This window comes from Ambystoma mexicanum, chromosome 3p (assembly GCF_040938575.1).
Source record: "Ambystoma mexicanum isolate Mex_15411 chromosome 3p, UKY_AmexF1_1, whole genome shotgun sequence".
Lineage (NCBI taxonomy): Eukaryota > Metazoa > Chordata > Amphibia > Caudata > Ambystomatidae > Ambystoma > Ambystoma mexicanum.
Window position 1 is genome coordinate 872657677 of NC_090925.1, and position 27366 is coordinate 872685042.

Genomic DNA, 27366 nt, shown 5'->3' on the forward strand with positions numbered 1-27366 from the left:
TCAACAACATCTACTCAACCATACAGACTTGGATGGCAGCCCTAACAGTGATAAGACTGAAATCTTAATTGTCGGCCTTCCAAATGCCTTGAAATCACAAGACAAACAGTACTCGTCATTTAACATTGTCAATTGCACTATTCCCGTCTCTTCAACCATGAAAACCTTAGGAGTTTACCTGGACGCTTCACTTACCATGTCCAGGCAAGTAAGCGCCATTGCTTCCTCAGCAGCCTACTCCTCCAAGGTCCTTAATGCAGCCAGACCATTTCTCACCAAAAACAATTGCCTCACAATCACGCGCGCTTTCGTTGGCTCCAAGCTAGATTACTGTAATGCGCTTTTCACAAGCTCTTGAGCGAGAAACATAAAAAGACTAGAAGTGGTCCAAAACAACGCCTTGAGAGCAGCCCTACACATCTATAAAAGAGAACATATCACCAAAGCTAGAAGAGAAACTCACTGGCTGCTCACCCAGGAGCGCATTAGATTTAAAGCTCTCTCCATGACGCACAAATTCTTATCAAACACTGTCCGGCCATACCTCACACACAGAATTACCAAGGCAAACTCTTCCAGACCCAGGAGGTCCCCATACACCGACCGCCTAGTCGTGCCCAAATTCAAAAGAAGTTCAGCAGGAGGTTCAGGCTTCCCCTACCTTGCTGCAAAACTGTGGAATTCCCCCACCACCCCCACACCATAAGGGCTGAGAAATCTTATTGGATCTTTCTCAGTGCTCTCAAAACCCAGCTTTTCTCTTAGCATACCACACACCCTCTAGTACTGTAAATATATTCAGCATTCTTCCCAACAACATGTTTTGTTCTTTTCCTTTTTGCTTACTTGTTTGTTCTTGTTTTGTTTTCTTACTATGCTTGTGAGCTGCTATCTGTATGACATAGTATGCTTTCTGACTTTTACCGGCAACAGCGCCTCAATGCCTCAGGGTTGTTTGTGCGCTTTGCAAATTAAATAAATACATAAATAAATAAATATAGTCACGATTTGTTAATATTTCGCATTTGTTGAATTAAGATGTGCTCCTGAAAAAACATGAATGTACAAAGCACTCTGTTGTGTATCTGTATTTTTGTATTAGAATGTAAAAGAGATACCAGGATTTTTAAGTTCTATAGGATCAGCCTGGATTAGTTCAAATTATTATAGGAAAAATAACTCTGCACTGTTTTAGGAGATTGGATTTATAATTCAGACTCACTGGGGATTATCATAACCTTAATGTCCACTAATTCAACAATTATAGTGACATACTCAGGAGAGCTAACATCTTTTAATAATTTTTATTAGTATACAATATAATGAAAACAGGTACATAATATACATATATCTACTTATTATAACAGTGATAACAGTGTCTAGAGTAATTGTGCATTCACTCTAAAGTGACTTGTGCTACCACCAAAGTGACATGTGCATTGTGCCTTAGTTTAAAACAGCTAAGCAATTTATTTAAATAAAATGAGAGCAGATTGCTCACGTATGTCTGCTATATTCAACATACAAGATCTAAATAATCAAGACACGTTTCAGTTTGTCTGTCGTGTCTAGTTGTTGAAGATTTATATAATATCTGAGACTATTAATATCTAGCTAAAAAAACGTTCAATGTATTAATGGCGTGTCTGTTTCAAATACAGTACAAGAAAAAACCAACATGTTTCGTTCTTCCTTATGTTTATATAACAATGGTAGAACTTATTCAGGGGACAGAGAATCTTTTATCATAGGATAGCTTTCCATAAAAAAAACTCTCAGAAGTCTTAAGTATTCTTAATGTTACTCAAAGAAGATGGAGTCGCAATATCATGTTTATGCAGTGACCACTAAAAAACTGGATTCTATATATAGTGGTGTGTCAAGCGTCTATTAAATGGACAGGTTCTTGAGCTGTAGAGCAGAAAATACAGCTCTTCAAACTCTAGGAACGTTCAAGGTGGAGTTGTGATATATATGGAACTTTTTTTCTTTCTTATTCAGCCGTGTTTACAAGTTTTTAAATTTCTTGATAAATATTCGATCTGGGAAGGCTAATAGAATCCTGCGTCGGACGTCTCTGAATGCTCCTTGTCCTGCTATCAAGGATGGCATGCACTGCACACGCTGTATTCATTCTTGCTCACTCAGTCAGAACGCACTATTCTGTATTTTTGTATAACTCTGTAAAACTGTGGCTAAGTACTGTGTCTTAAGCCGCTAGATTGAGAACTTAGGGTCAGCCTTCTTTCTATTTCCTTGCACTAGATAGGCGCTCACCACCGCCCTCTAGGGAGAGATATCAGGCAAGGGAAAGATAGCCTTTCCGTGAGGGTAATGCAGCCAGTAGAAGACAGATTGTGTGAAAGACCACCCGTTGCACTTTAAGGAATTGGAGTAGGCGTAGAGCCAACCGACAAGCAAAATTGACATGTTGAAGATGTTATAAAGAGGAAAAGTTCTTTAGAGTTACAAGTACATAAGGTCAAAAAATGAATACTTATGGATACTGATTGCAACTAAACCAGTAAAAACATCATTGAAAACACAAGGATAAAGGTTTTGATCAGAAATATATGTTCACTTAATTTTCAGAAATCACTTCATTGAAACAAGACATTTGTTCGCACCTGATGAAGGGTATTAATTGCCCGAAAAGCGTCGTGCATTAGAGAATTACACCAACAAATGGGCAATCTGTCTGAAGTTAAAAGAAAGTACTGTGAGATACATAGACTAATATCTCTTTGAGTCAATAGGAAATGAACTAACAGATGAATAATGTGTTACATGTTTTCACAGTAGATAAGAGCTGTATGAAAATGTTTGAAGTATTTGTGTCTGTTTTTTACTTTATACAAATTAAGCACTACGAAGCATGAGGAAATGCTAAATTATAGAATTGAGAGAGAAAATTATTTTGCATAGATTTATGCTCAAAAGTGTGCATGGAGACCACCAGGGGGCGTGGAGCATGTGGGACGCATGAGGATCGCACTCCGCCAGCACCGCAGGGCCTAGTGAGCTGACTCAATCCCCGGCCGGGATTTCTGGGTGACACCAGAGAGGACCCTCGACGTCGGAGGCTAGAGAGGACTAGGGGAATAAAGACGCACTATCAGGGGGTGCACAGGCAGTAGTTGCGCAGTCCTGGCCGGGCACACGGAATTCACCAAGAGAGTTGCGGTGGCTGGACATGCTTTCACCCTGGTGGCTTGCCCATTGGCAGGCGTCGCGAACAGGGGAAGAAGAAGGGAGGGGGGAGGGAAAGGAGTTGGGGGTAGGCGTTCTCAGGCTCAGCATCGATCCAGCCTAAAAATGGAACGGGGCAGCTCCTACATGACCGGGAAGATGATAAACACAAGGCAAAGAATGAATGCTAGACAATGAGAGGAAGGGCCGGGTTGAGACACTCAGGATAGGATCTCTCAATGTCAAGGGGCTCAACTCCCCAGCAAAGCGCTCTCTTCTAGGGAAGGAAATGAAGAACGCGAGAGTAGATGTCCTCTTTGTGCAAGAGACTAGGACAGTAGGGGGGGAGGAGAGGGCCATCCCAGGATCACATGTGGGCCAAACTTTCTGGGCATCCGGCCACACAAAGAGAGGCGGAGTTGGTATCATACTTCACAGGAACCAAAAGCTCACAGAGGTGAGCCGGTGGGGAAGGGAGGATGGGAGAGCCATAGTGGTGACGGGCAATCTGCATTGTTACATTAGCAGCTATATATTGCCCCAACGTGGGTCAGATGGAATTTATTCAAGAAGCCCGGGAGAGGTAATGGCCAAAGCGGAAGGGCTCTTCCTCCTGAGTGGGGATTTCAACATGTGGGCGGACCGGGAGTTAGACCACAGTGGGAAGCCCATCCCGCCAGGCAGTAGAGGGGGACGACCGCATGGGGGTTTCCGGGACCTAATGTGGGAGCAGGGGTTGGTAGACATATAGAGGGAGCTACACCCAATCGGCAAGGGATAGGCCTTCTACTCTGCAGTCCATGGCACCAGGACGAGAATAGATTACGTTTATACAAAACACCAGTACATGATTAGAATAGACGCCTGTGAGATCCGCCCGGTCAGCTGGTCGGACCATGCCTTGGTCTGGTCAGACATTAGCATTTCAGGTCTGAAACCCAGGTAATCCCTATGGAAGTGCAATGACTTCCGACTAAGGGATACGGTCTTCAAGGAGGAGATGACATTGGCGATCAGCGAATATTTTGAGCTGAATGATACGGGAGAAGTGAATCTGGAAATTGTATGGGAGGCGGCGAAGGCAACCTGGAGGGGTAGGCTTATTAGTGAGGGGGTCTCCAAAAAGAGGGTTAGGACCCTCCTGGCTCACAGGTTGAGGTCAGAGATACTCTCACTGGAAAGTTCGGAAGGGAAGGGGGAAGAAGAGAAGGAGAGGGATCTGGGTGTGGCAAGAGGGAAGAGACAAGAACTGAGGGAACTAGAGATGGGCAAAAGTGCAGGACTCCAACACCTGTGTCAGAGATATTATGAAAAAGGCGACAAGGCCGACGCCATGCTGGCAGCTAAACTTCGAGGCCAGAGGGTGGCGAGATGGGTCGCAAAAATTGTGAATGGTAAAGAGGGGGAAAGATCAGACCCGGAAGGCATAGCGGAGGAATTCGCTGGCTTCTATGAGACCCTATACGGGAGGGAAGAGGAGGCAGAGAAGGAAGCACTTGAGGCATACCTCAATGGGGTCACCCTCCCCGTCCTTGGAACTCCAGAGGCATCCGCCCTGGACGCCAAATAACAGAGGAGGAGGTGCTTAAAGCAATATCAGGCCTGAAGCTGGGCAGGGCCCCAGGGGAAGACGGGTTTACTGCAGGCTTCTACAAGACCTTCTCGGGTCAACTGGTGGGGTTCCTAGCAGGTCTTTTCTCCAACATAATGACGACAGGGAGGGCACCCGTCCTTTGGCAAAGCACTAATCACAGTGATCCCGAAGGCAGGGAAGGATCCGGCAGACTGCTGGTCCTACAGACCAATCTCCCTCCTGAATGTGGATGCAAAACTATTCACCAGGATCATCGCCACAAGTCTGGACGGCCACATGCCGGGGTTAATCCACTCTGACCAGGCGGGCTTCATACAGGGGAGGCAGGGGGCGGACACCCTACGTAAAACCCTGAATGTCATGGGGGAGGCAGCACCGAGGGGGGATATCCTGGTCTTGTTGTCCATCGACACCGAAAAGGCATTTGACCGGGTGGACTGGGGATTCTTTCATGGGGTACTCGTGAAGTTGGGCTTTGGAGTGGGGATCAGGCAAACCATCAAGGCCCTATATGTGGCCCCATCGGCTAGAGTCATGGTCAATGGGCACCTGTCACGTATTTTTAGCCTCCAAAGAGGGACGAGGCAGGCAGGGCTGCCCCCTCTCCCCGCTCCTGTTCACCATTACTTTGGAGATACTTGCAGAATACCTCAGAGGTTCCCAGATAGTACAGGGTATTGACGTGGGAGACCGCACCTTCAAACTGGGCCTTTATGCAGACGATATCTTGCTGCACCTGAGGGAGCCCTCAAGGTCAGTCCCAGCCGCCTTGCAGGTTGTTGAACTGTTTGGTCGTTTTTCAGGCTTCAGGGTAAACATAGGCAAGTCAATTATCTTTCCCTTTGCACCAGATACGGATAGAAACCTGGCAGAGCTGACCCCCCAGGGCCTTCAAATCTGCACCGATGGGATAAAATACTTGGGGATCAATATTGTTAGACCCGATGAGGATTTGAGCCAGGCAAACTACCCCCCACTGTTTGATAAACTATTCAAGGACATGGAGGGCTGGGTGAAGGGGCAAATTTCGTGGATGGTTAGGATAAGTGCCATAAAAATTAATCTTCTCCCCAGGGTGCTATACGTCTTCCAGATGCTCCCTCTGGAGGCTCCAGAAACATACCTCAGAGAAGCCAAAAAGCGCATAACGAAATTCATTTGGCTGGGCCAGAGACCCAGAATAGGATATGAGACCCTCACCCTCCCCAAAAAAAGAGGGGGTATGGCCCTCCCAGATTTGCAGACCTACCACAGAGCGGCCCAACTCAGGGCGCTAGCCCCTCATCTTAGAGAAGACCCCAACAAACAATGGGTTTACCTCGAAAACCTTTACCTGAGTCAAGTCACTGTAGGCGAATGGTTATGGGTCCCATTGCAAAAGCTCCCAAAAAGAATTAGGGACCACCCAATACTGGGAACAATGTGGAAAGCATTAGCAGGGAAGGGAATTAGAGAGAAAGTGACCACATGGCCCTCGCCACTGAGCCACATCTCGTCCACGCCAGTCCTAGAGAAAATCCCAGGCCATGAACATTACCAACCCTGGTTCACCGCGGGACTCTGTAGGGTCAGCCAGCTGGTGAGGGAGGACACCTTCATAACTATCCAGGAGCTTGAGGAGGCAGTGGGAATTGGTAGACTTTCCCCGCTCCTATACCTACGACTCAAGGGAATCCTAATGAAGCCGAAGCTAAAGCCATGCATTCAAAGAAAGCTCACCTCAGTCCAAAAAATCTTAGACTCCCATATAGAAATGAAAGGCCTCATCTCACTCCTCTATGGAGCCTTTATGACCCCCTCTGGAGGGAACAACCAAAAGCCATAGAAGGAAATGGGAAAGGGACCTGGGCTGTGCTATCGGGGACTGCCTCTGGGGGCGTCTCTGCAGTAAGGCAATTAAGACTTCCATCTCCTGCCAATACAAAACACATGCCATCAAACTCCTCCACAGGTGGCAGTATGACCCGATCACCCTTTCCAGGATGTTCCTGGATGTTGTCCCCGTGTGTTGGCACGGATGTGGGGAAAAAGCCAATTACTGGCACATGTGGTGGTCATGCAGAAAAGTTCAAGCTTACTGGGCGGAAGTGCTGAGCTGGATTAAGGAGGCGGCGGAGGGGGTTTATCCACAAGACCCAATCCTGTTAATATTTGGATTACAGCAAAGGGATGAACATTGGGAGAAACTCCCTGATCTGACACACTCCCTACTGTTGGCAGCCAGAGCCGCGCGTGCTAGGACATGGAAGAGAGCAGCCCTCCCTACGAGGAAAGAATGGGTGGCAGTGGCCAAGGACATCTACTTTATGGACAGACTTACTGTAGCGATACAGGGCTCAAGTGCACAAATAGAGACCGACTGGCTGCAGTTCATAGAGGTGTTTGTTAACACCGAGGATACGCCCGGAGGACTACATGGACCCTCGACCCGGCCCGAAACCGGCCTTGGCACAGAACTCATTGCACCGGACTAAGGGGAGTCAATTAAATACTGACCGTCATAAGCCCGGTTGGAGCTGCCCAAGTAGAATATCCATGGACAAGCAGATCTTCCGTCCCGAGAAATTGTGTTTGGGGTGAGGGGGGAGTGTGGGTGAATACACCAGAGAATCATTGCTTTTTTGTTGAAGTTGTTATGGGCAAGTGCCCAAAGTTCATTACTTGAATAAGCTCATTGTTGCCTTGAAAAACCAATAAAAATTGAATAAAAAAAAAAAAGTGTGCACGGAGCCAAGGTCATTTTTTGTTGGAAAGTGATCAGTAAAATTGTTATGGGAAAGGCACTTAGGACACTACTGTAGTGGAATTGACTGGAAATGTTTGGTAGCAGGGGCAAAATGATTAAAGTACCTGGGCATCTAATAGCAGTGCTTGCCAAATGCCTAATACTTATACACAAGCCAAAACGGTTGGCTTTGCCAATGCTTGCTTTTAACAGGACTCCAATGAAGGCCAACCATAGTGCTTATAAATCGAGTGGCTGAAGGCAGCCCTGATTAAGACAATTTTATTACACTAGTAGCTGTTTTACAGTTCCAATTAAGTCATTAACTCTCAGAAGACTGCTTTGAAAAAACACAGGCAGGCACTTTGAGTGCAAAGGTTGATGGTAAGTCTGGGTAATAAGAGCTCAAAAGTTCCCATGAGGAGGTGTTTTGGTGGGGAGGGGCTGGGTGGCAAGGGCAAAAGGGATTAGCATAGCCATGTGCACCCAATGGGTAGGCAAACAACCACACAACACCTAGAAGCTGTGTGTCCCTCCTCATATGCCATTTCTCCCTCTCTGTACTCTAATGCAATAGTTTCGGCTTATAGGTGCTGCTTGCCCAAACTATAAAAGACATTTGCAATGAGAACGTGGGACATTGCTTACTATCCTATTACCATATGAACAAGTTGCTGGGCATATCCTGGAAAGTGACGGTCACGCTTGGCCATAAAATGGCGACAGCTGGTAAATGCTATGATGCCTGTCCCTGACAAATGGCTGATCCAGTGTTTTAGAAACGCCCAAGATGTTGGCTTTGCCAATGCATGTTTTGTCTGCTCTCGGGGAAGGGTTCTTTTGTTCTGCAGTTCCTTGCGTGTGAAATGCCAGGGAGGATTACACCGCCTGCTGTACTTGGACACTTTAACTCGTTAATTTCCGGAATTGTTCCACTACTATGTAATTGGCCTATGTTGTTAATATTGAGTTAAACGTGATGCAGATAGCTAAAAATAAAAGAAAGTAGCCAGGAGAACTTTTCTAATATTTATATTTGTTTACTCCTATTAGAAAATAACTTGAGGGTTTATTTTTTTTAACACTACTCCTTTCTCGAAAGGTTATCTGGACGGTGTGGGTTTGTGTGCAGATATCCCACTGACTACCGGCAAACCTGTAAAAGGCGTTGGTTATGAACTCTGACTTTAATAACCCTTGTTCCAGTGAGAAGATTAGCGAGTGCCAAGTTCAATAAACTGAAGCAGCTCAAAGACGGAAGAGCGCCCCTGCGACTGGCAGGGCAGGCACTCCCGGCCCGGGCCCCTGCCTGCATTGCTGTTCACATTTCAGCGCATTTGAAGGTTGCCACAGGACACGCAGTCTCGAGAGGACTCCTTGGCGTACTACGGAAGGTGACGCAGTTACTTCAGAATAAAGGCCTTTTTCCCCCCAGGGACGCCTTACACTGAACCCAGCCGCCACTTTTGCTTTATGCCCGGTCCTTTTCAACGTGTCCACTTAATCTGCTTTTTAAGTGCGGCTTTATAATGTGACGTTTTCGGGGAATGCAGACGAGGTCAGGGTGTGACGCACGCCACCCATCCTCAGAGATGTCTCTTTGCGAAGTGAGTGAATATTTACCTCTTGTCTTTCAGAATGGCTGAGCCCAACCCCTTCCTTCGCCAAAAGCTGGTACCAATCCGGGGGGTGCCCATGCTGGACAGCTTAGTGGAAAACTGGCCAGCGGTAGAGGCCGTCCAAGCCAGGCCGGATGACCTGCTCATTGCAACTTACCCCAAAGCTGGTGAGTCCTACCTGGGGCTGCATTTCAGTGAGGGTAACTATATCCTAGCCCGTAACAGGTGCAACTCCCACGGCCATGCACTCTGGTGCTGAGGGTCTGCCTGCTGAATCACCCATGGGCCAGTTCGCGACCTGCAGGTCTGACTCTATCTAAGGGCCAGGGGTGAAGCCAGCCTCAACATTTTGAGGGGAATTAAACCTATTGAGCGACTGGCCCCTCCCTGACTGCCCTATTCCCCCTCCCCAAGTCCAGGAGGCTGAGCAGATATCACACCTTCCTTTGGACCATTGCATGCATCTTTCATCCCAGCTCACCAGAGGCGTAGCCAGGATTTCGTAACAAGAGGGGCCTGGAGCTGATGTAGTTGGGCCCATGCCAAGAAGAGCCTGCAGAAGGGGGCTTGTTTGCCCTTGGCCAAATGTGCACAAGTGTAGTTAAGGGAGAGGGGGAGCGAACCAGTGAAGGGGGGGTTTGGGGTGCTCCCCCTGAGAACTATTTTTAAATAATGGGTTAAATGGTGCATTTTACAGTACACTTTCTGTGATAAATTAAGTATAAAGCCACTCAGTTTACAATCGTTTTTGTAGGGTAAGACATATGTGCCTCATTACAAGTCTGGCGGTCCAAAGTAGGGTTGCCGCTAGCAACGTACCGGCACCCTTTCCGCACTGTCAGACTGCGATTATGCCTGCAGGGGCCAGTGGCAGGCCAGACCTGCACCGGCCCCGGCGGGCATGGTCTTCATGGAAGCAACGGTGCCGTTGCTTCCATGTCCACCACGGGAATGGGGACTAACAGTTCCCATCACTGACATCCCGGGCTGCCGGGATTTGTAATATCCCGGTGGCACTGGGATATCAGGCGATGAGAAACAGTGTTAACAAGGTCGCGGGCAGACCGCCGCAAGTGCACAGGAGCATTTTCCAATGCATTCTCTCAATGCCTCTGCCCACTATTTACCCACAGTTCTGATGAGGGTTTCTTGTCTTTCCTTTCCCAGGTACCACCTGGATCAGTGAAATTGTGGAAATGATATATCACAATGGTGACGTTGAGAAGTGCCGACGAGATGCCATCCACGTCCGGGTGCCTTTTATGGAAATGATCTTCCCTGGACACCCAACAGGTGGGTTTACTACTAAACATGCACCAAAGCAGGAATTGAAGAGGGTGTTCGGTCGACCAGCTTCCTCCAGTCGGGATCAGTACATAAGATATAGGGCCAGCTTTGCTAATGGCATAGAAGCACTTACTGAGGGGGTGGGGGGGCCAACGAAACCTTTTCCAACGAAAATTATCCATCAATAATGTTTGCATCGAATGCATTTTTTTGGAATTTTGTTTGGTGGGAGCCCCCCACAACCTCCTGTTTTTTATCCTTAAAAACCCATCCCAATGAGAATTAACCCTTTACCCCACCCATATATGTATTCGATGGATAATTTTCGTTGGAAAAGGTCTCGTTGGAAACCTTTTCGATGGAAAGACCAGATACCTAGAGGTTTGTGTATGAGCGCTGGTTTAGAGAACCTGTCGAGAATAGCGCAAGAGTGCACGTTTTCTGCAAGCTATCGGTAATGGTATAGGGGCATTGGCGCTATGTGGGTGAGTGGTGTGAAGACAGTGGCTGTGGGGGAGCTGTATGGAATGGTGTAGGGGTGCCGGATGTGAAGAAGCTGTTGGGAATCGTGGGAAGGTTGATAGCTGAGGGGGGTCTCTGGTAAATATGTAGGAGCATTAACTGTGTGGGTGCATGGGAATTGGGCTAGGACGGCCGGCTTTGGGGGCGGGGTGGTATAATTAAGTCATGCACACATGGTTGGCTGTTGTTAAAAGGTGTCATTTACTAGAGGCCGCTGGGGGCTTACAAATTCCATCATTCTCAGCCATCACATCATACACAGTAATTATTCCCTTAACAATTTTCTAATGCATAAAAATACTGCTCTACCCAGCCCCTCCCTCTAAGAAAATTATCAAACCCCCCACATTGCCTTTGTCGGCCCTTCCCGTGTCTTTTTTTCCCCCAAGCTTACTCAAACTGCATGTCCAGGCCCACAGGGGACAGGGCTCTAACCTGGCCTCTTATTTTCTCTGCCTCTGAGCTTCTGGCCATTGTACTACTTTCAGCCTTTAAATCCATTTATAATTAAGATTATGATTGGTCATTTATAACGTGCGTAATAGCCAGAGGTTTCTAAGCACGGACCCGGGGCTCGAACCAGTGTTGCTCTGCATCCTCTTGCCGGGCTCGAACCTGTGCTGCTCCGCATCGTCTTGCTTCCAAGGCAAGCGCGTTGACCCTGAGCTATTTTCCCGAGACTTACGCCAGCCCTTCTAGTCCTCTCTACAACAACATCTGCCCAGGCAAGGCTGGCTCTTTCCCCATCTATACTGCAGCATTTAACCTTGAAACCTTGTACTTCAGCCTATGGAAAAATACATTACAAATTCCCCCTGTCTGGCAATCTTTCTGGCACCTAAAAAACCCAAAGCTGTCATTTCTGATCACCCCCACACCTTCTCTAAGAGTCGTCCAGCAAATCGTTGACCTCAAGGGTGCAAATCTGTGTCCCTATTTTGGATACATATATACCCCATCCCGCCTCTACATTTCAATGCAGCTTGGTCAGATGTCCAACTTCTTGCTCTGGTCTCTCATGTGCCTGTTCACTTCTTGTATTGCTCTATTAATCGCACGTGGCTTCTTTGCCCTCTTCCAGAGCCTCAGTACCAACGACTCTGAGCAACCTACCACTGTTGCCGGCCACCTGACCCACCCACATGCATTATCATAGCATGCCTGGCCTTCAAGTCTTACCCTCAAGCACCATCGGCAATAACTGCCCCCACAGCATCTACCGCCAGATCATGTTGCCTCCCACTGTCCATCACGTTAGCCCATTAGTTTTCAGGGAGACCGTGTTGCTGCGTGGACCCAGCCCATTTCACTACAGAATGGTTGCGGACCCGCAGCCCCTTCTTCATTCTTTCCTACAAGATTGTGATTCTATGAAAGGAAAAAAACATGATATACCTTCTTGATTGAAACACATCCACACCCCCAATCCCACCCCTCTACCTCATTTCCAATTTAGCTCCTGTTTTTTTCCAACCCCCAATCTTCCTAATCTCCTTGCCTGACCTTCCTAATCAACACCATTTCAAATGAGTGAGGGCCAAAATGATTTCTGGAAACACCCACGAGCCCTGCAGGCCACCACAATTTTGCCAAAATTGGTCCGCTCGTTACCGCACTCCTGTTCTCCAAAATGCGTTTGTGTAAGTGCTCCCTTAATGATCTCACTAGAGTTATCATTCCTTCCCTTTTCCTTCACAGCTTTACCACCTGACCTTCCCTTATCTGACCCGTCTTAGATAATGGAGGTCATTACGACCCAGACGGTAAGGGTTAACGCTGTCGTTAACCCTTAACGCCTGATTCCAATTTTAACGGCTGCTTTTAGCAGGCGTTAAAATCCATGGCGCTAAACCGCCTTGGTGCTAATTACGGCACCGTAATTTACGGTGCCGTAATTAGCGCCTTCCCCACACCCATTATGCCCTATGGGGCAAAAATGGGAATGGGGAAGGGTAAATGGGAAATGGGGATTTACCGCCCCACTCACCTTGGAATGGAGCGGTAAATCCGCCATCCACCATGGTGTAAACGTAGTTTACACCATGGTGGTAAAGTTGGTGTACTTACCGCCTGGGTCGTAATGACCTCCAATGTGTCTGCACTTAACCCAGGGCCCTTCTGGACTGGATGTGTTTTGATCCTCCCCCACACCCTTCCGCGCACCTCCTCCTATACGCATGCATGACCATAGGGCCTCATTCCGAGATTGGTGGTAGTCATGGCGCTATTTGCGCCATGACTGCCACCAATAACGGTTCCGGCACCGGTGTAGTTCAATGGGGACTTACCGGTGTAGTCCGACCCTGGCGGGACCGGTAAATCCCCATTCGAGCCCCCATAGGGCACAATGGGAATGGGGAGGGTGATAATAACGGGCTCGCGACTTGGAAGCCCGTTATTAGTGCCCTGGTCCCTTAGCGGGACCCGTAAGGGACGTGTGGTCAGACCACACGTTCCTTATGGTCCCTGCCAAGGGACCTTGGAATAGGGCGGTAAGGGATTACCGGCACCGGTCTCCTTACCGGTGCCCGGTATCCCTTACCGCCCACCTTGTAATGACCTCCTATATGTACTAGGACTAGTAGGTTTGTCTGCCCTGTCCCCCCACCTTTCTGTTCTCCCCCTCCCTAGCTTCGTCGCAACTATAATAGTTCATGCACTTGCACTAGGAGAAATGCCTTCAGGCCTAGTATGCTAGTTTGTATGTTCGATTATTCAGAAACTTCAAGGACTAAGAATGATTACTGTATTCCCTTCTTTCCTTCCCAGCTTGAAGAGCTTTGAAGCACTCCACCAGTGTATAAGCGCTGTATAAATAAACAATTAAATAAATAGATTTTAGCACTATTGTCAATTCCCCTTCATTAATAGTGGCATCTGCCACCTGGGGTCTACACCTCATACCTTCAACCTATCAGTTTAGAGAACAGCAATGCAAATGCCCCCAAAAATAATCTCCCCAAAACAGTATGTTCCACCACAAACAGTCCAGGCAAAATTGCCTCCTCATCCTCATTGTCATTATTAGAAGCATTTCTTAAATTTGGAAACTTCTGCCCAACTGTACTAATGCCACCAAGATCCTGAACATTCCAGAAAGGGAATGTGTGGTTCTTTTCAATCCATTCCTCCTGGCACCTTCCCACAGTTAATTTCTCTTCCTAGGAAACAATGAAATTAGCAGCCCCACCCACGTCAGAAAACATTTGCACATTCCACAATTCTTGCTTCTCTGTGTACCACATTGAGACACCATTTTACCTAATTAAGAACTTCTCCCAAGTTTTGAGATCTTCCCTCCGCCAGGCCACGATCCTGACATGATGATGTGATCTCACCACTCCTCTCATGGCAAAAACTGTGCTGCCTAAAAGTCTCTCCTCAGAGCCACCACCTTGCTTGCAAAACTGAGTGTCTTGCATCCTACTACTTCATCCTAATCCGATTCCTAGTTTCTCATTTTAGTCCCTTGTTCTACTCCTAGTCTCTCGTCCCAGTCCTTAGTTATTTGTCCCATTCTCTCATTCCAGTCCAAGTCAGGCATTAAGGGTTTAACGGCGCCGTCGGCGCCGTTAAACCCTTAACGCCTGATTAAGAGGTCCCGGGTTTTAACGCCTGCTTTTTGCAGGCGTTAAAACCCATGCCGCAAAGTGACCTTGGTGCTAAGTACGGTGCCGCAATTTGGGGCACCGTACTTAGCGCCTTTCCCCATTCCCATTATGCCCTATGGGGCAAAAATGGGAATGGGGAAGGGCAAATGGTGAATGGGTAATTACCGCCCCACTCACCTTGGAATGGGGCGGTTATTCCGCCCTCCACCATGCTGGAGTCCGGCATGGACCATGGTGCTAATAGCACCATGGTCCAGCGCCGGACTTGTAATGAGGGCCCTAGTCTCTCATGTGAGTTTCTCATCCGGGTCTGCATCCCGTTCCTAATACTATCACTTTCACTTTTGTAATATTTTATTCGGTTACTTAACCTTAAAAGAACATCCTAACATTACGTCATTACATATCAATAAATTCAATATAAGTTCTTACATCAAGAAGGAATAAATTCAATTAATTCAAAATCTAAAAACAATCAATTGTAAAATTTGATGACACTCCTCATTACACGGTAGGCGGTAAATCATGGTGCTAATAGCACCATGGTTGCCGCCGGTACCATACCGGTACCACCATGGAGGAAAGGGGAATTACCACCCCATTCCAAGGTTGGCGGGGCGGTAATTCCTCCTTCCTCCATGGCCCTTCCCCATTCCCATTTTTGTCCCGTAGGCATAATGGGAATGGGGAAGGAGCTAATTACTGTACCGCAAATTGCGGTACCGTAATTAGCACCAAGGTCCCTTTGTGGGTCCCAACTTTAACGGCTGGTCCACACCAGCTGTTAAGGTCGGGTCCCGCAAAGGGACCTCGTAGTAAGGTGGTAAGGGTTTACCGGTACCGGTGCCCTTACCGGTACCGGTAAACCCTCACCACCTACCGTGTAATGAGGCCCACTATGTTTTAATGGGGGAGAGATTGTAGTAGAATATCATAAGATTTAAAACTTGCAGCCGCCCAAACGAGTAAACGGTAATCACCTGTAGCTCAAACAACAGCTCATATTTTAAACCTTGTATTGTCCACAACAATGCTCCATATTTCATTGGACCCCAACATTTCAATTATAGTACCTAGCATGACGTGTACTCCAGTGGGGCGAAATAGCCAATAATAGGCAATAGGGAACAAGGTTGGAGGCTCACGGCTTCCCTGATATCAAATACAAGGATGTTGTTTGTCATAAGAGCAATAGCTCACATTTTTAGCCTCAACAGCCAGGCCCTATGTATACATTTTGATACGTTATAATACGCTTCCTGGGTCATCAGTTGACTTACATAATTCCAAGGCTTTGGTGACTGTCGGTACATCAGCTAGTCTCACCAGAGACTGTAGATATCATTTATTTAATCCTTGGGTGATGGGGCAGAAAAACATAAAGTGTATACAAGTTTCCTCGCTTGCGTTACACAGGGGGCACACACTCGTGTTTCCTGGCCTCCATGAGTCTGTGAATTTAGCCACCTTCAATTAACCCAATCTGAAATTAATAAAAAAAGTGCACGGGCAAACAGTGGTTTGATCCAGTCCATATATTTTTCGAACCCAAAAGCTGACTTGACTGATATGTATTGCGGTGAAGACTTCAGGTTCCTACATGCTATGACCATGCGCCCTCTATATAGTTCAGCACATATCTTTGCCTTTATACATTTCCACTTTAGTTTGTTAATCAGCTGAGGTTGGATCCATACTTCCTGCTCATTTAGATCATAGAGGCTTTTTCTAACACGCGCCAGCCATGGCAGCTTCATTGCTCCCTGCTGACTCATTAGGTGGATCAGATCTGCACTAAACAAATCAAGTTTGGGCGTCCCCCAAAGTCAGAGCCAATAGAGAATTGGTTTAGCTGCAGCAGTTGCACCAATGGGGCATAAGTCTAATTCGAGATGCAACAACGCATTAGGCGTAAAGAGAGACACAATAGCCTCTTCAGAAACTTGTTTTCCACCGTTCTCAGCTACGTCAGGTCTGCAAATCCCCATAGTTCTGCCCCAAAAAGGGCAACTGCCGTGGCTTGCTTCTTATATAAATCCAGGGTGGGGGAGCTGGCACCACTGCCGTGGTTGTTAAAAAAGCACGGTTGCCACCACTATACTTTTCTAACATGACAGCGGCTCTGGCAATTTGACATGTCCAGTTGCCACTAACACTGAAACGTGTAACCAAGTAATCGTAGTGCCTTACTTGTTCTAGTGACAACTCCCCTGCATTAATGCTGAGGTTCACTGTTTTTCCAAAGCTGTGCCTAAAAACTATTGTTTTTGTTTTCTCTGTGTTCAAAGACAGTTTTAGCTCCTCACATTTCTCCAAGAAAGCTAACAGTGACTGTCTTAATCCATGGGGGGAGGTCCGACAGAATCAAAGCATTGTCTGTAAAGATCAAACCAGGGTATCTCGAGTCCCCGAGCTTTGGCGGATCCTTGTCTTCAGCCAACAGGTGTTTCGCTACTTCCTCTATATAAATACAAAACAAAAGGGGAGCCAGGGGGCAGCCTTGCCGTACTCCTTTGATAACATCAAATTTATCGGTGACCTTGCCCCCCCAAGGCCCACTTTGACTATTCTCTTTATAAAGGGATTTGATGGCTCTTAACAATCCCTCTGGTATTCCTCTTTCCTCTAGGACCTCCCATAGCAATTCCTAATACTAGTCTTTCATCCTAGTTCCTTGTCCTAGTCTAAATCCTCATCCTAACCCACGTGTTTTTGTCCTAGTTCATAGGTACTTATGCTGGTTCCAGGTCCTAGTCGCTCATCCTAGCCGCTCATCTGGGTTTTAATATCGCTTCCTAGTCCTACCCTCTTGTCCTATTACTAATTGCAGTCTCGGCCCTCGTCTCCTTTCCTAGTCCCTTGACCAAGTACACTGTCCTTGTCCTGCATCCTTGTTCCTCATCATAGTCTCTCACCCTATTCTCTCCTCCCCTTACTAGACCATCATCTTAATCCCTCGTCCTATTCCTTGTCCCTTGTCCTCATTCCTAGTCTCTTATCCTGTTCCCATTGTGGGTCTCTTGTCCTACTCCAAATCCTAGTGTCTCATCCTAGTCCCTCTGTCCTCTTCTAAGACTTAGTCTGTCATTGTCTGTCTGGCAGAGGGGGAGCAGGTGCAAGTAAATCTAGGTCACCTGGCCTAAGCCCCGCCCACCTGGTGCCTTCCTACCTGCCGCTCTTTTTCACCACTTAGCAAGCCCCGCCCACCTGGTGCCTTCCTACCTGCCGCTCTTTTTCACCACTTAGCAAGCCCCGCCCACCTGGTGCCTTCCTGGTTCCCGCTCTTTTTCACCACTTAGCAAGCCCCGCCCACCTGGTGCCTTCTTGCTTGCTGCTCTTTTTCACCACTTAGCAAGCCCCACCTACCTGGTGCCTTCCTGCTACCCGCTCTTTTTCACCACTTAGCAAGCCCCGCCCACCTGGTGCCTTCCTGGTTCCCGCTCTTTTTCACCACTTAGCAAGCCCCGCCCACCTGGTGTCTTCTTGCTTGCTGCTCTTTTTCACCACTTAGCAAGCCCCACCCACCTGGTGCCTTCTTGCTTGCTGCTCTTTTTCACCACTTAGCAAGCCCCGCCTACCTGGTGCCTTCCTGCTACCCGCTCTTTTTCACCACTTAGCAAGCCCCGCCCACCTGGTGCCTTCCTGCTTCCCACTCTTTTTCACCACTTAGCAAGCCCCGCCCACCTGGTGCCTTCCTGCTTCCCACTCTTTTTCACCACTTAGCAAGCCTCGCCCACCTGGTGCCTTCCTGCTTGCCGCTCTGTTTCCCTACTTAAGGAGCCCTCCAGCTTCTTTTCCTTTGCAGATGGGGAGCAGGTGCAAGTGGATCTAGGTCACCTGGCCTAAGCCCCGCCCACCTGGTGCCTTCCTGCCTGCCACTCTTTTTCACCACTTAGTAAGCCCCGCCCAATTGGTGCCTTCCTGCTTGCTGCTCTTTTTCACTATTTAGCAAGCCCCGCCCACCTGGTGCCTTCCTGCTTCGCGCTCTTTTCCACCACTTAGCAAGCCATGCCCACCTGGTGTCTTCCTGCTTGCCGCTCTGTTTCCCTACTTAAGGAGCCCTCCAGCTTCTTTTCCTTTGCAGATGGGGAGCAGGTGCAAGTGGATCTAGGTCACCTGTCCTAAGCCCCACCCACCTGGTACCTTCCTGCCTGTTGCTCTTTTTCACCACTTAGCAAACCCCACCCACCAGGTGCCTTCCTTCACCATCACTGCCTTGTGGCCAATGCTGGATTTGACTTTTATGGACTTCATTCATTCACGGTGTGTCACTCTTTCTCAAATCTCATGCTGGACTTCCTTTGCATCTTGTACTCATGGTGGCCCTGAATCATGCTGTTCCCATCTTCATCTTGTATCCTGGCTTGCAACATTATATGTTACTACTGACTTCTGCAATTGTATTCGCTCTCCACTCTTGCTTCTCCACTCTTTTTGACTGCTTACTCTTTTCTCTCCTCCTTTCTCTTCTCCCTTTTCCGATCTCCTCCCCTTACTTTCTTCTATGCACTTACTCTATCAGAATTGTCCCTGGACCTAATATGATAGCAACCTCGTCTGTTTCCTCCACCCTCCCATTACTGTTTTTTTCCTCCCCACCATCCCTCCAGCACTATCTGAAATGTTGGCAGGCCTAGTATGATAGTCGCTTGTTTTCTTCCTCCCCTCCATTTCTGCACCCCTCTCCCTCACCTTTTGTTTTTCTCTGGCTCTACCAGAAATGTCGTCAGGCCTAGTACGGTAGTCGCCTTTCTGTTTCCATTTCCTTCCCACTCTCCCCCTCCCTTCCTTATCTATGTCTTAGCTCTTGCACTATCTGAAATGTCATCAGGCCGAGTACGATAGTTAATTTCACATCCTTACTGTTCATGGCCTGTAAGAATGTGGTTGTATTTTCCCTTGTTCCCTCCCTTGCCTTGAAGCGCTTTGAAACACATTGTGTATAGGCGCTATATAAATAAACGATCATAACATATTGTAGTCTCTCGTACTAATCCCAAATCCTATTCCCAAACCTAATTTATTTTCCTAGCCTCTCATCCCAGTACCTCGTCCTAGTCTCAATCCTTGACTCTTGCCACAGTCTCTTGTTGGAATGTAAATGTGCCTGGAGTTGAATGGAGACGCTTGCTGCACATGGGTAAGTGCACCAGCTTTTTTGTTCCAAAACGTTATGGGTTCCTCGCAGGGCACAGGCTGTTAATAACGCAAAAGGCTGGCACTCCGCCACCCAGGCTACCTCTCTCCATGTAGCTCTTCTTTTTTTACTTTCACCGCTCAAATCTCGTTGCACTCACGAGTGGCTTGCACCTGCATTACACACTCCTACACTCACTGACATTATTTTACCTTCCAGCACTCAAATCCACATTTGCTAAGAGCATAACATCTCTCATCCAAGTCCTCATCCTAGAGACTCATCCTAGTTGAAATCCAAGTCCTTCTTCATAGTGGATTCTCCCATTCCCTCGTCCTAGTCCCTCATCCTAGTCACTCATCCCGGTCCTAGTCTAGGAAACCAGTTTTTTGTCCTGTTTGCGCATTCTAACCCTCGTCCCCCATCCTAGTTCCTTGGTCCTTTCCATAGTGTCTAGGTTCTTTTGCTAGTCACTTCATCCTTAAACTACTCCATAATCCTTATACTTTTTCCCAGTACCTTGTCCTAGTCCCTCGTCCCTCATCAGTAGTCCACCATCTTCATTCTAGTGTCTAATCCTGCTCTCAATCCTATTGTCTCATTTTAGTTACTAACTCCTCTCTGTAGTCATAGTTGCTCATTTTACTCTTTCATTCCTGTCCCTCTTCCTACCCGGAGTTTTAGTCTGTGATCCTAAACATAATCCTTGTTTCTCTTGTCTCCGTCCCAGTCTTAATGCTGGTTTTTGCCTTAGTCTATTCCCCTAGTGCCTCATCCAAATCCAGATCCTAGTCTCCCATACTAGTCCTCGTAATCCTACTCTTTCGTTCTAATCCTTTATCCTAATCCCTTCTCCTAGTTTCTCATCCTAGTCTGTCAGCCTAATCCCTTGTCCTAATCCCTTGTCCTATTCTATCATTGCAGTCTCTTGCTCTATTCCTAGTCCCTTATCCTTGTCTTAGTCCATTGGTGCTTGTCCTAGTACCTCATCCTAGTATAAGACGCTCATACCTTGCCCGAGTCCCTTGGCAGTCTATTCAGTTTGTCACGGTTTTATGACACGGCACACTCCAGCCAGGACTCCTTCCCCGACAATTAATGTGGCGTACAATAAAGTGCTTTTTATTTTTGAGTAGGCCTCCTACCCGTCTTGCACCCAACCTCCACAAACACCCTGTGTCACAATGGACCAGGAATCAGGCTGGTGTGTATCCATAAAATATTTATTAATGTATTATTTAATGAAAAAGGAAAATAAAACAATTTCACAGCCACTAATGATATGATATGTTAGGTTACTTATAAAGCACTTAATACCCAGTGTTTTCTAAGCGCGGACCCAGGGATCGAACCTGTGTGGCTCTGTGTCGTCTTGCTTCCAAGGTGAGCACGTTGCCGCTGAGCTATCCTCCTACCATGTTGTGGTAACACAATTCACTAATCTCTACAAAACCATTTGGTTAAGATGTACTGTTACAATTCTCACAATGTTTAATGGCAACACAGAAAAAGAGCAATTTTAGAAAGAGATAACACCAACGGCTTAGCACTCCCCCATGCAACACTCACCCCCCAAACATTCGCTAACTTGATTCTTTTGAATGAAAGGCAGTGGCAAGAGGTAGGGATAGAGAGAGAAAATCTTTAGAGTACAGCCCAACACCCCCAGATGGGAAATCAGCAAAGAAAGTGAAAACCCGTTTTGGGAGCAAAATGGCAAAATGGCATTTTGATTATTACTCACAACTGCTATGGGGCAGAATGAAAGGAATTTGTGTTGCTACACCTGAGGAGATAGGGAAGCTTAGAGACTACGAATCAGCACACCAGGGCAATGTAGAAATAAAGTAGGAAAATCGGTTTTGGAAGGAAGCAAATGCAAAAGGAAAGATACAATGGCAAATGGATATCCGTTTTACACTGGATCTACAATAATAGGCAGCTCAAGGAAGGGGTATAGCTCAGAATAGGAACATAGGTTTTCATTGATACAGAAAGAGACACAACAGATAGACTTGTAGGCAAAGGGGATTGCTCTCAATGGGACTACGGTTTGGGGTTTTAATAGGACAGATGCAAATAGGAATTTGTGGGGTAATGTGCACAATACACTGGCACATTCGGTTTTCAGGTACAAGGACACTAATTCTTTTGAAGCAACACTTTAATGACTATGATTATTAAAGAAAGGCACGAGGGACAAGGGGGTTAATTTCGAATTTTAACCAACTTGTACCGTGAATTTCAATGAGGGAATTAATTGATTTACTTAAAAATATGCTAAGGATTTACACGGACACAGAGGTTTACCAAAAGGAATATGCTAACATACACAGGCTAAACACAGATTCCTCTATGGGAAGATCACAGTATTACACTGGCAATTCAGGGTTTTCAATTAGGTTTTCAATGCAGTTTTAAATGGGTTTTCAACTGGCACAATGCTACAATAACAAAGGGATTATGCAATTTAGGACTGGGGTTATTTGCTACTTACAAAGTAAGCCTTGGTTTGGGATTCTGGAAAGCCAGTTGGATCTCAGGACACTCTGGACAGCTAGGCAAGGGGTCTGGTCACTGCACTATGCCTTGGTTTGGGATTCTGGAAAGCCAGCTGGATCTCAGGACACTCTGGACAGCTGGGCAAGGGGTCTAGTCACTGCACTCTCAAAGATGGTACTGTTCAGCCGCCTCCTCTCTGTCCTCCTTCTCCTGTCTCCCTGGATTTTTGCTTGTCCTTAGACTTAGTACAGTCCCCCTTATATAGCCCAAATGACATCACTCACTTTACAACCTAGGGGGGTTCTCTATAATTACTCCTACCCCTCGGATAGGACAGTTTACCATTCCTCTCTCCGGCCCCTGGCAAGATTGGTTCAAGGGATGAGAGCAACATCTGTTTTTTTGCATTTATTACCCTTCTTTGTTTTGTTGGCCGCTTTTTTGACAAAACCCAGTTATGTCTCATAACTTCATATTTCTACTAGCCCCTGACATATGCATTAGATATGCGGTTTGAGTGGGTCATAGGGAATTAGGTAAGCTGATCGCCAACTCTGTACGACGTAGAATGGCCCTTTGGCACCTTTCTGTAATTCTCATAAAATGTATAACAGTTATGACTCTGCAAATGATCAAGCATGTTCCTAATTTCACCTTCCATCTTTCCATCAAATCTCATAATTGTCACATGTTCCGAGCAGCCATAAACTAGTCTTAACTGGCCATTTCATTCCCCAAAGTCGTAGGAAAATGCATTTTAGCTCTTAAAAACTGCCTGGAAATTACATATAAACATAGCATAAAAAAATATTTCCCATTCTAATCGCTGCAAAAATGCCTAAGAATGGAATCAGTCCTTTAATGTCAATTGGAAGGATCTATCCCCCTCTGTGGGAGGGGCGATTAATCCCCCACAGCTGGTGACCAGAGATTTTTATTACCCCCTTTAAAGATGTCAGTTTGTTCTGGGTAGTGGGTGCAGGAGGAACTCACACCTCCCAGTCAAGTTTTAGCCACACCTGCTTTCCTTGAAATCCCTGAGCCCCTGCCTTCATGTCTGGCAGAGCAGGAATTATAACGCTCTCAGTACATCACATATCATTGCGGGATGAATTACTAGTAGGTGTGACTTCCAGTGGGACGCAGGGCTTTCAATTGAGAAGTTTCCTGCCTGAGCCAAAAACAGTTTATTTTGGTATTATGAGCCTCTTCCAAGGTGATTGAAGTCTTGTAGGTGGAAACATAATGTACATTGCTTAGTCAACCCCCGCCACAGCATATTTCCCTGTAATTTCTGTGTAAGCAGAGCTATCCTTTCACATTGGCTTTTTAAAGCAATTTCTCTTTTTCACACATATGCAAGCTGTTTTTCTTTTCGTTTACAGTGTTTCAAGGGCTTTTGTTCAAAGGAAATGGAAAGCAAAAGCTGTGTGGGGTTGTAATGTTGAAATCCCTGCCCCTCATGTGAATTAAAAGTAAAATAATGCCGTTTTTGGATGTAGTGCATAACTTTCTGTCATTCAGATGAAACACAAGCAACCCAGGGCCATTTTTGGTCATGCAGTGCATAACTTCATGTCATTCAGGTGAAACAAAAGCAACGCAGGGCCGTTTTTGGGATGCAATGCATAACTTCATGTCATTCAGGTGAAACAAAAGCAACGCAGGGCAGTTTTTGAATGCAGTGCATAACTTCATGTCATTCAGGTGAAATAAAACAACACAGGCTGTGGGTTGCAGTATTCCAATGCTTGTTACTCATGTGACAGAGAAGGCAAAGCACTAACGTTTTTGGTGACAGGATTAAAATGCGATGTTTCAGGTGGAGGGGATTTCTGTTTAGGGCCTTAAATGCACCCCACAAGTCCTTCCTCCGATGGAGGTGCTCGTATCTCTGGCTAGTCTTGGGAGCCCACCAAACACCAGATCTTCTTTCAGACCCCCCAGCTCACGCAGCTTGAGGCAACCTCCCCGCGTGCCTCTCGACTAGCCGTTGTCAGTCTATTTCCCTAGTAAATATCACATTGCATAGGTTCACATTACACTATAAATAAACCGTATTTAACCAATTCAGAGTGTGTGTGTATGTGTGTGTGAGTCTTTATGAATTTATTTCTACAGGTGTGTTGCTAATGAAGGGACTGTACCCCAAGCTATGCCGGCCTCATTTGGGCTATGGGTTGCACATTTCTTTGCATTCTGATACTTCTATCCCTGCACTTATAATAGGGAAAATAAAACCGCAATTACTGTATACACATACAGAATTACCTAGGGTAAGAAGCCAGCATTTACAGAACATCTTAAAAATAGTGTAAATAAAAGGCGCTGACACTGTTTTCATCCTTAGTCTCCCTCCTTCCACCAGGCTATTGAGATGTTTGGGAGGGTCAGCCTCGAAGTACACTTGCTTTCTAGAGTAGAATTACTTATGATTTTACAACTCAGGTACACATGACCCTAGCCCATTCCTGCCGCCTGCCTTTCATGATCTTCAATCTCAAAAAATATGAACACGTGGGCAAGAGGTTCTGCAGATACATTATTACATTTTTAGCGTAGCTTTCTCCTCCTACTTCCTTCTCCCCCTTCCTATACCTTTCATCCTTTTGCATTGCCATGGCCGATGGAAAAATAGGATTTTGTTTTTGCAAGTGAGACCTTGATTGATTCTTATGCATGGAAAAGGGGATTGGGTGGTTATGATATGATAGGTTATTTCATAAAAGGGTGAACCCCTCTGGTCAACTGTACCTGCTTGTACATGCCACTTTAGTCTTACCTGTGAATTCTGCATTTAGGTGAACCCCGCTGGTCAACTGTACCTGTTTGCACATGCCCCTCTGGTCAACTGTACCTGCTTGCACATGCCACCTTTAGCCTTACCTGTGAATTTTGCATTTAGGTGAACCCCTCTAGTCAACTGTATTTAGTGCATTTAGCTGCACATTCCACCTTAGCCTTATCTGTGAATTCTGCATTTAGGTGACCCCCCCCCCGGTCAACTGTACCTGTTTGCACATGCCACCTTAGCCTTACCTGTGAATTCTGCATTTAGGTGAACCCCTCTGGTCAACTGTATTTAGTGCATTTAGCTGCACATGGCACTTTAGCCACTTTAGCCTTACCTGTGAATTCTGCATGTAGGTGAACCCCTCTGTTGAACTGTACCTGCCTGCACATGTCACTCGAAAACCCTCACACATCTCCACAACCTAAATTAACTGAGATGTACCAACTGCCACTCTCCAGTCACCAGTGTATCAAGTCTTTGTGTTAAATTTGAATCTAGATGTCAGCTTGCTTGAATACCCTTATTGCATCTACACAAGGCAAACGTACTAAATACTAGTCCACTGAACCCCCAGACACGAATGATTCAGGCATATCACTGAAGTATCTACGGCCAAACTTAATATCTAGACGCCAGCTCACAGTACGTCTCTGGCATTGTTAAGAAATGTTCCTCACGAAAGTCACCTTGACCCTAATACTATTCACCGCTATATCCAGTACAATGACCGTCACTCCCAAAACCAGCCCTCCCAAGGATAGAAACTTGAGACTCAGGGCCAGACTACCTAGTATCTATGAACCTGTAGGAAGCCACCAGAATAACGCCAACAGACGTACTACCACCCAACCCAAAAACCTGCACCGCTCACCCAAACAATCTAATTACACCCATGATCAAACTCCTACCATAACGGGCCCAACTTTGGATACCCGATCACTTAAAACCTGTCAAACCAGCAAACCCAATAGCTCTCTAACACTACTAGGATCTCTCATTAATGCGAGATCAATGGTGGCCCATGCCACAGAAATTGCGGACATCCTAAATAAGGACAACCTGGACCTACTGGCAGACCCCACCCCAATGTATAATAATGTTTACATTGAATGTTCATAGGTACTCAATTTGACCACACATTATTGAAAAAAAGTATTTGTTACCTTTTTCAAGCTTTGTCTATTTTGATGTTATCACAGTGTGGGAAATATTACATTGATTTCTCATCATGTTTTAATGACTTTTTTGTCTTTCCTTTTTTAATTTTTCATTTTTATTTTGTTTCATTGTACTTTGTTATTTCAATATATGTTTAGAAGGATTTTTTAAGTATGTATAAACTGTGTCATTGATTGTATATGCCCCAACTTTTTGGGCGTTCACTATATGCACAACTCTTTAATATAAAGCCTTGTTTCAAATATTACACAAGCTTGAATGATTCTCTTTGGTGTTTGGTTTGAGATGTATACAAATTATATGTAGATGTAATTACCCAAGAGGGTACATAGGATTGGACCAAAGGCAGGGCTTTAATTCATTTACACCTCCCTTTAGGCCAATCTATATACGTACCAGTACCTTGCGTTAACCTGGACCTACTGGCCATAACTGAGACTTGGCTCCACGAGGCGGCAGGCCCAACACTGATGCTAGCAGTGCCCGATAACTACCAAATTCTCAGAGCAGACAGGCCCTATGCTAGAGGCGGCGGACTAGCCATCATCGGCAAATCTATCCTTCCCATCAGACCAGTTACATCAGTCTCCTACTCATCTTGCAAGGCACTAACAGCCAAAATGCCTCTCTCTAACAACCACACGCTCTCAATTTCATTTTCATTTCATTTCATTTCATTTTTATATAGCGCCGGTAGCCCAAGGGCATCAGGGCGCTTTAAACGAACAGAGACACACATAGAACACAGAAAGAGGCCAATCCAAAGCTGAACCCTGACGATGTCCCTGATCCAACTTATCCCGGTTCATCAGCTGAAGAGATATGTTTTCAAACCCTTCCTGAAAGCAAGAAGGTTTGTTTCAGACCTGAGTGTTTCCGGAACACTATTCCACAAGCTGGGTGCCTGAACCAAAAAGGAGCTGCCCAACCCCGATTTCAGCTTGAATTTGGGAACGATTAACAGGCATTTACCCCCGGAGCGAAGACTTCTACTGGGGGTGTGAAGCACTAACCTCTTTTTTAAATACTCTGGAGCAGAGCCATAAAGGCATTTATGAACCAGGCAGAGAGCTTTAAATTTTATACGATCCTCTACTCTTAGCCAGTGTAACGCCATTCTATCTTTAGTGACATGGTCCCTTTTCCTCAAATTTTGACCAGCCTAACCGCGTTATTCTGAATCACCTGACAACTAGAGACATCCCTA

General features: G+C 46.2%; 1 protein-coding gene across 2 annotated transcripts in view; it reads left to right on the forward strand.

Annotated features, from left to right (window-relative positions):
* Window positions 1–8640: 8640 nt before the first annotated feature.
* LOC138581035 (sulfotransferase 1 family member D1-like) overlaps window positions 8641–27366 on the forward strand; it is a 209974-nt gene continuing 191248 nt past the window's right edge. The window contains exons 1-3 of one of the 2 annotated variants that reach the window (XM_069652059.1): window positions 8641–8902; window positions 9146–9294; window positions 10295–10420. In XM_069652059.1, coding sequence (XP_069508160.1) covers window positions 9147–9294; window positions 10295–10420 — 274 coding nt within the window. In that variant the 5' untranslated portion in view covers window positions 8641–8902; window position 9146. Of the gene's footprint in view, window positions 8903–8945; window positions 9116–9145; window positions 9295–10294; window positions 10421–27366 lie in introns of those variants that run through there. The other variant, XM_069652060.1, reaches the window with a different exon arrangement.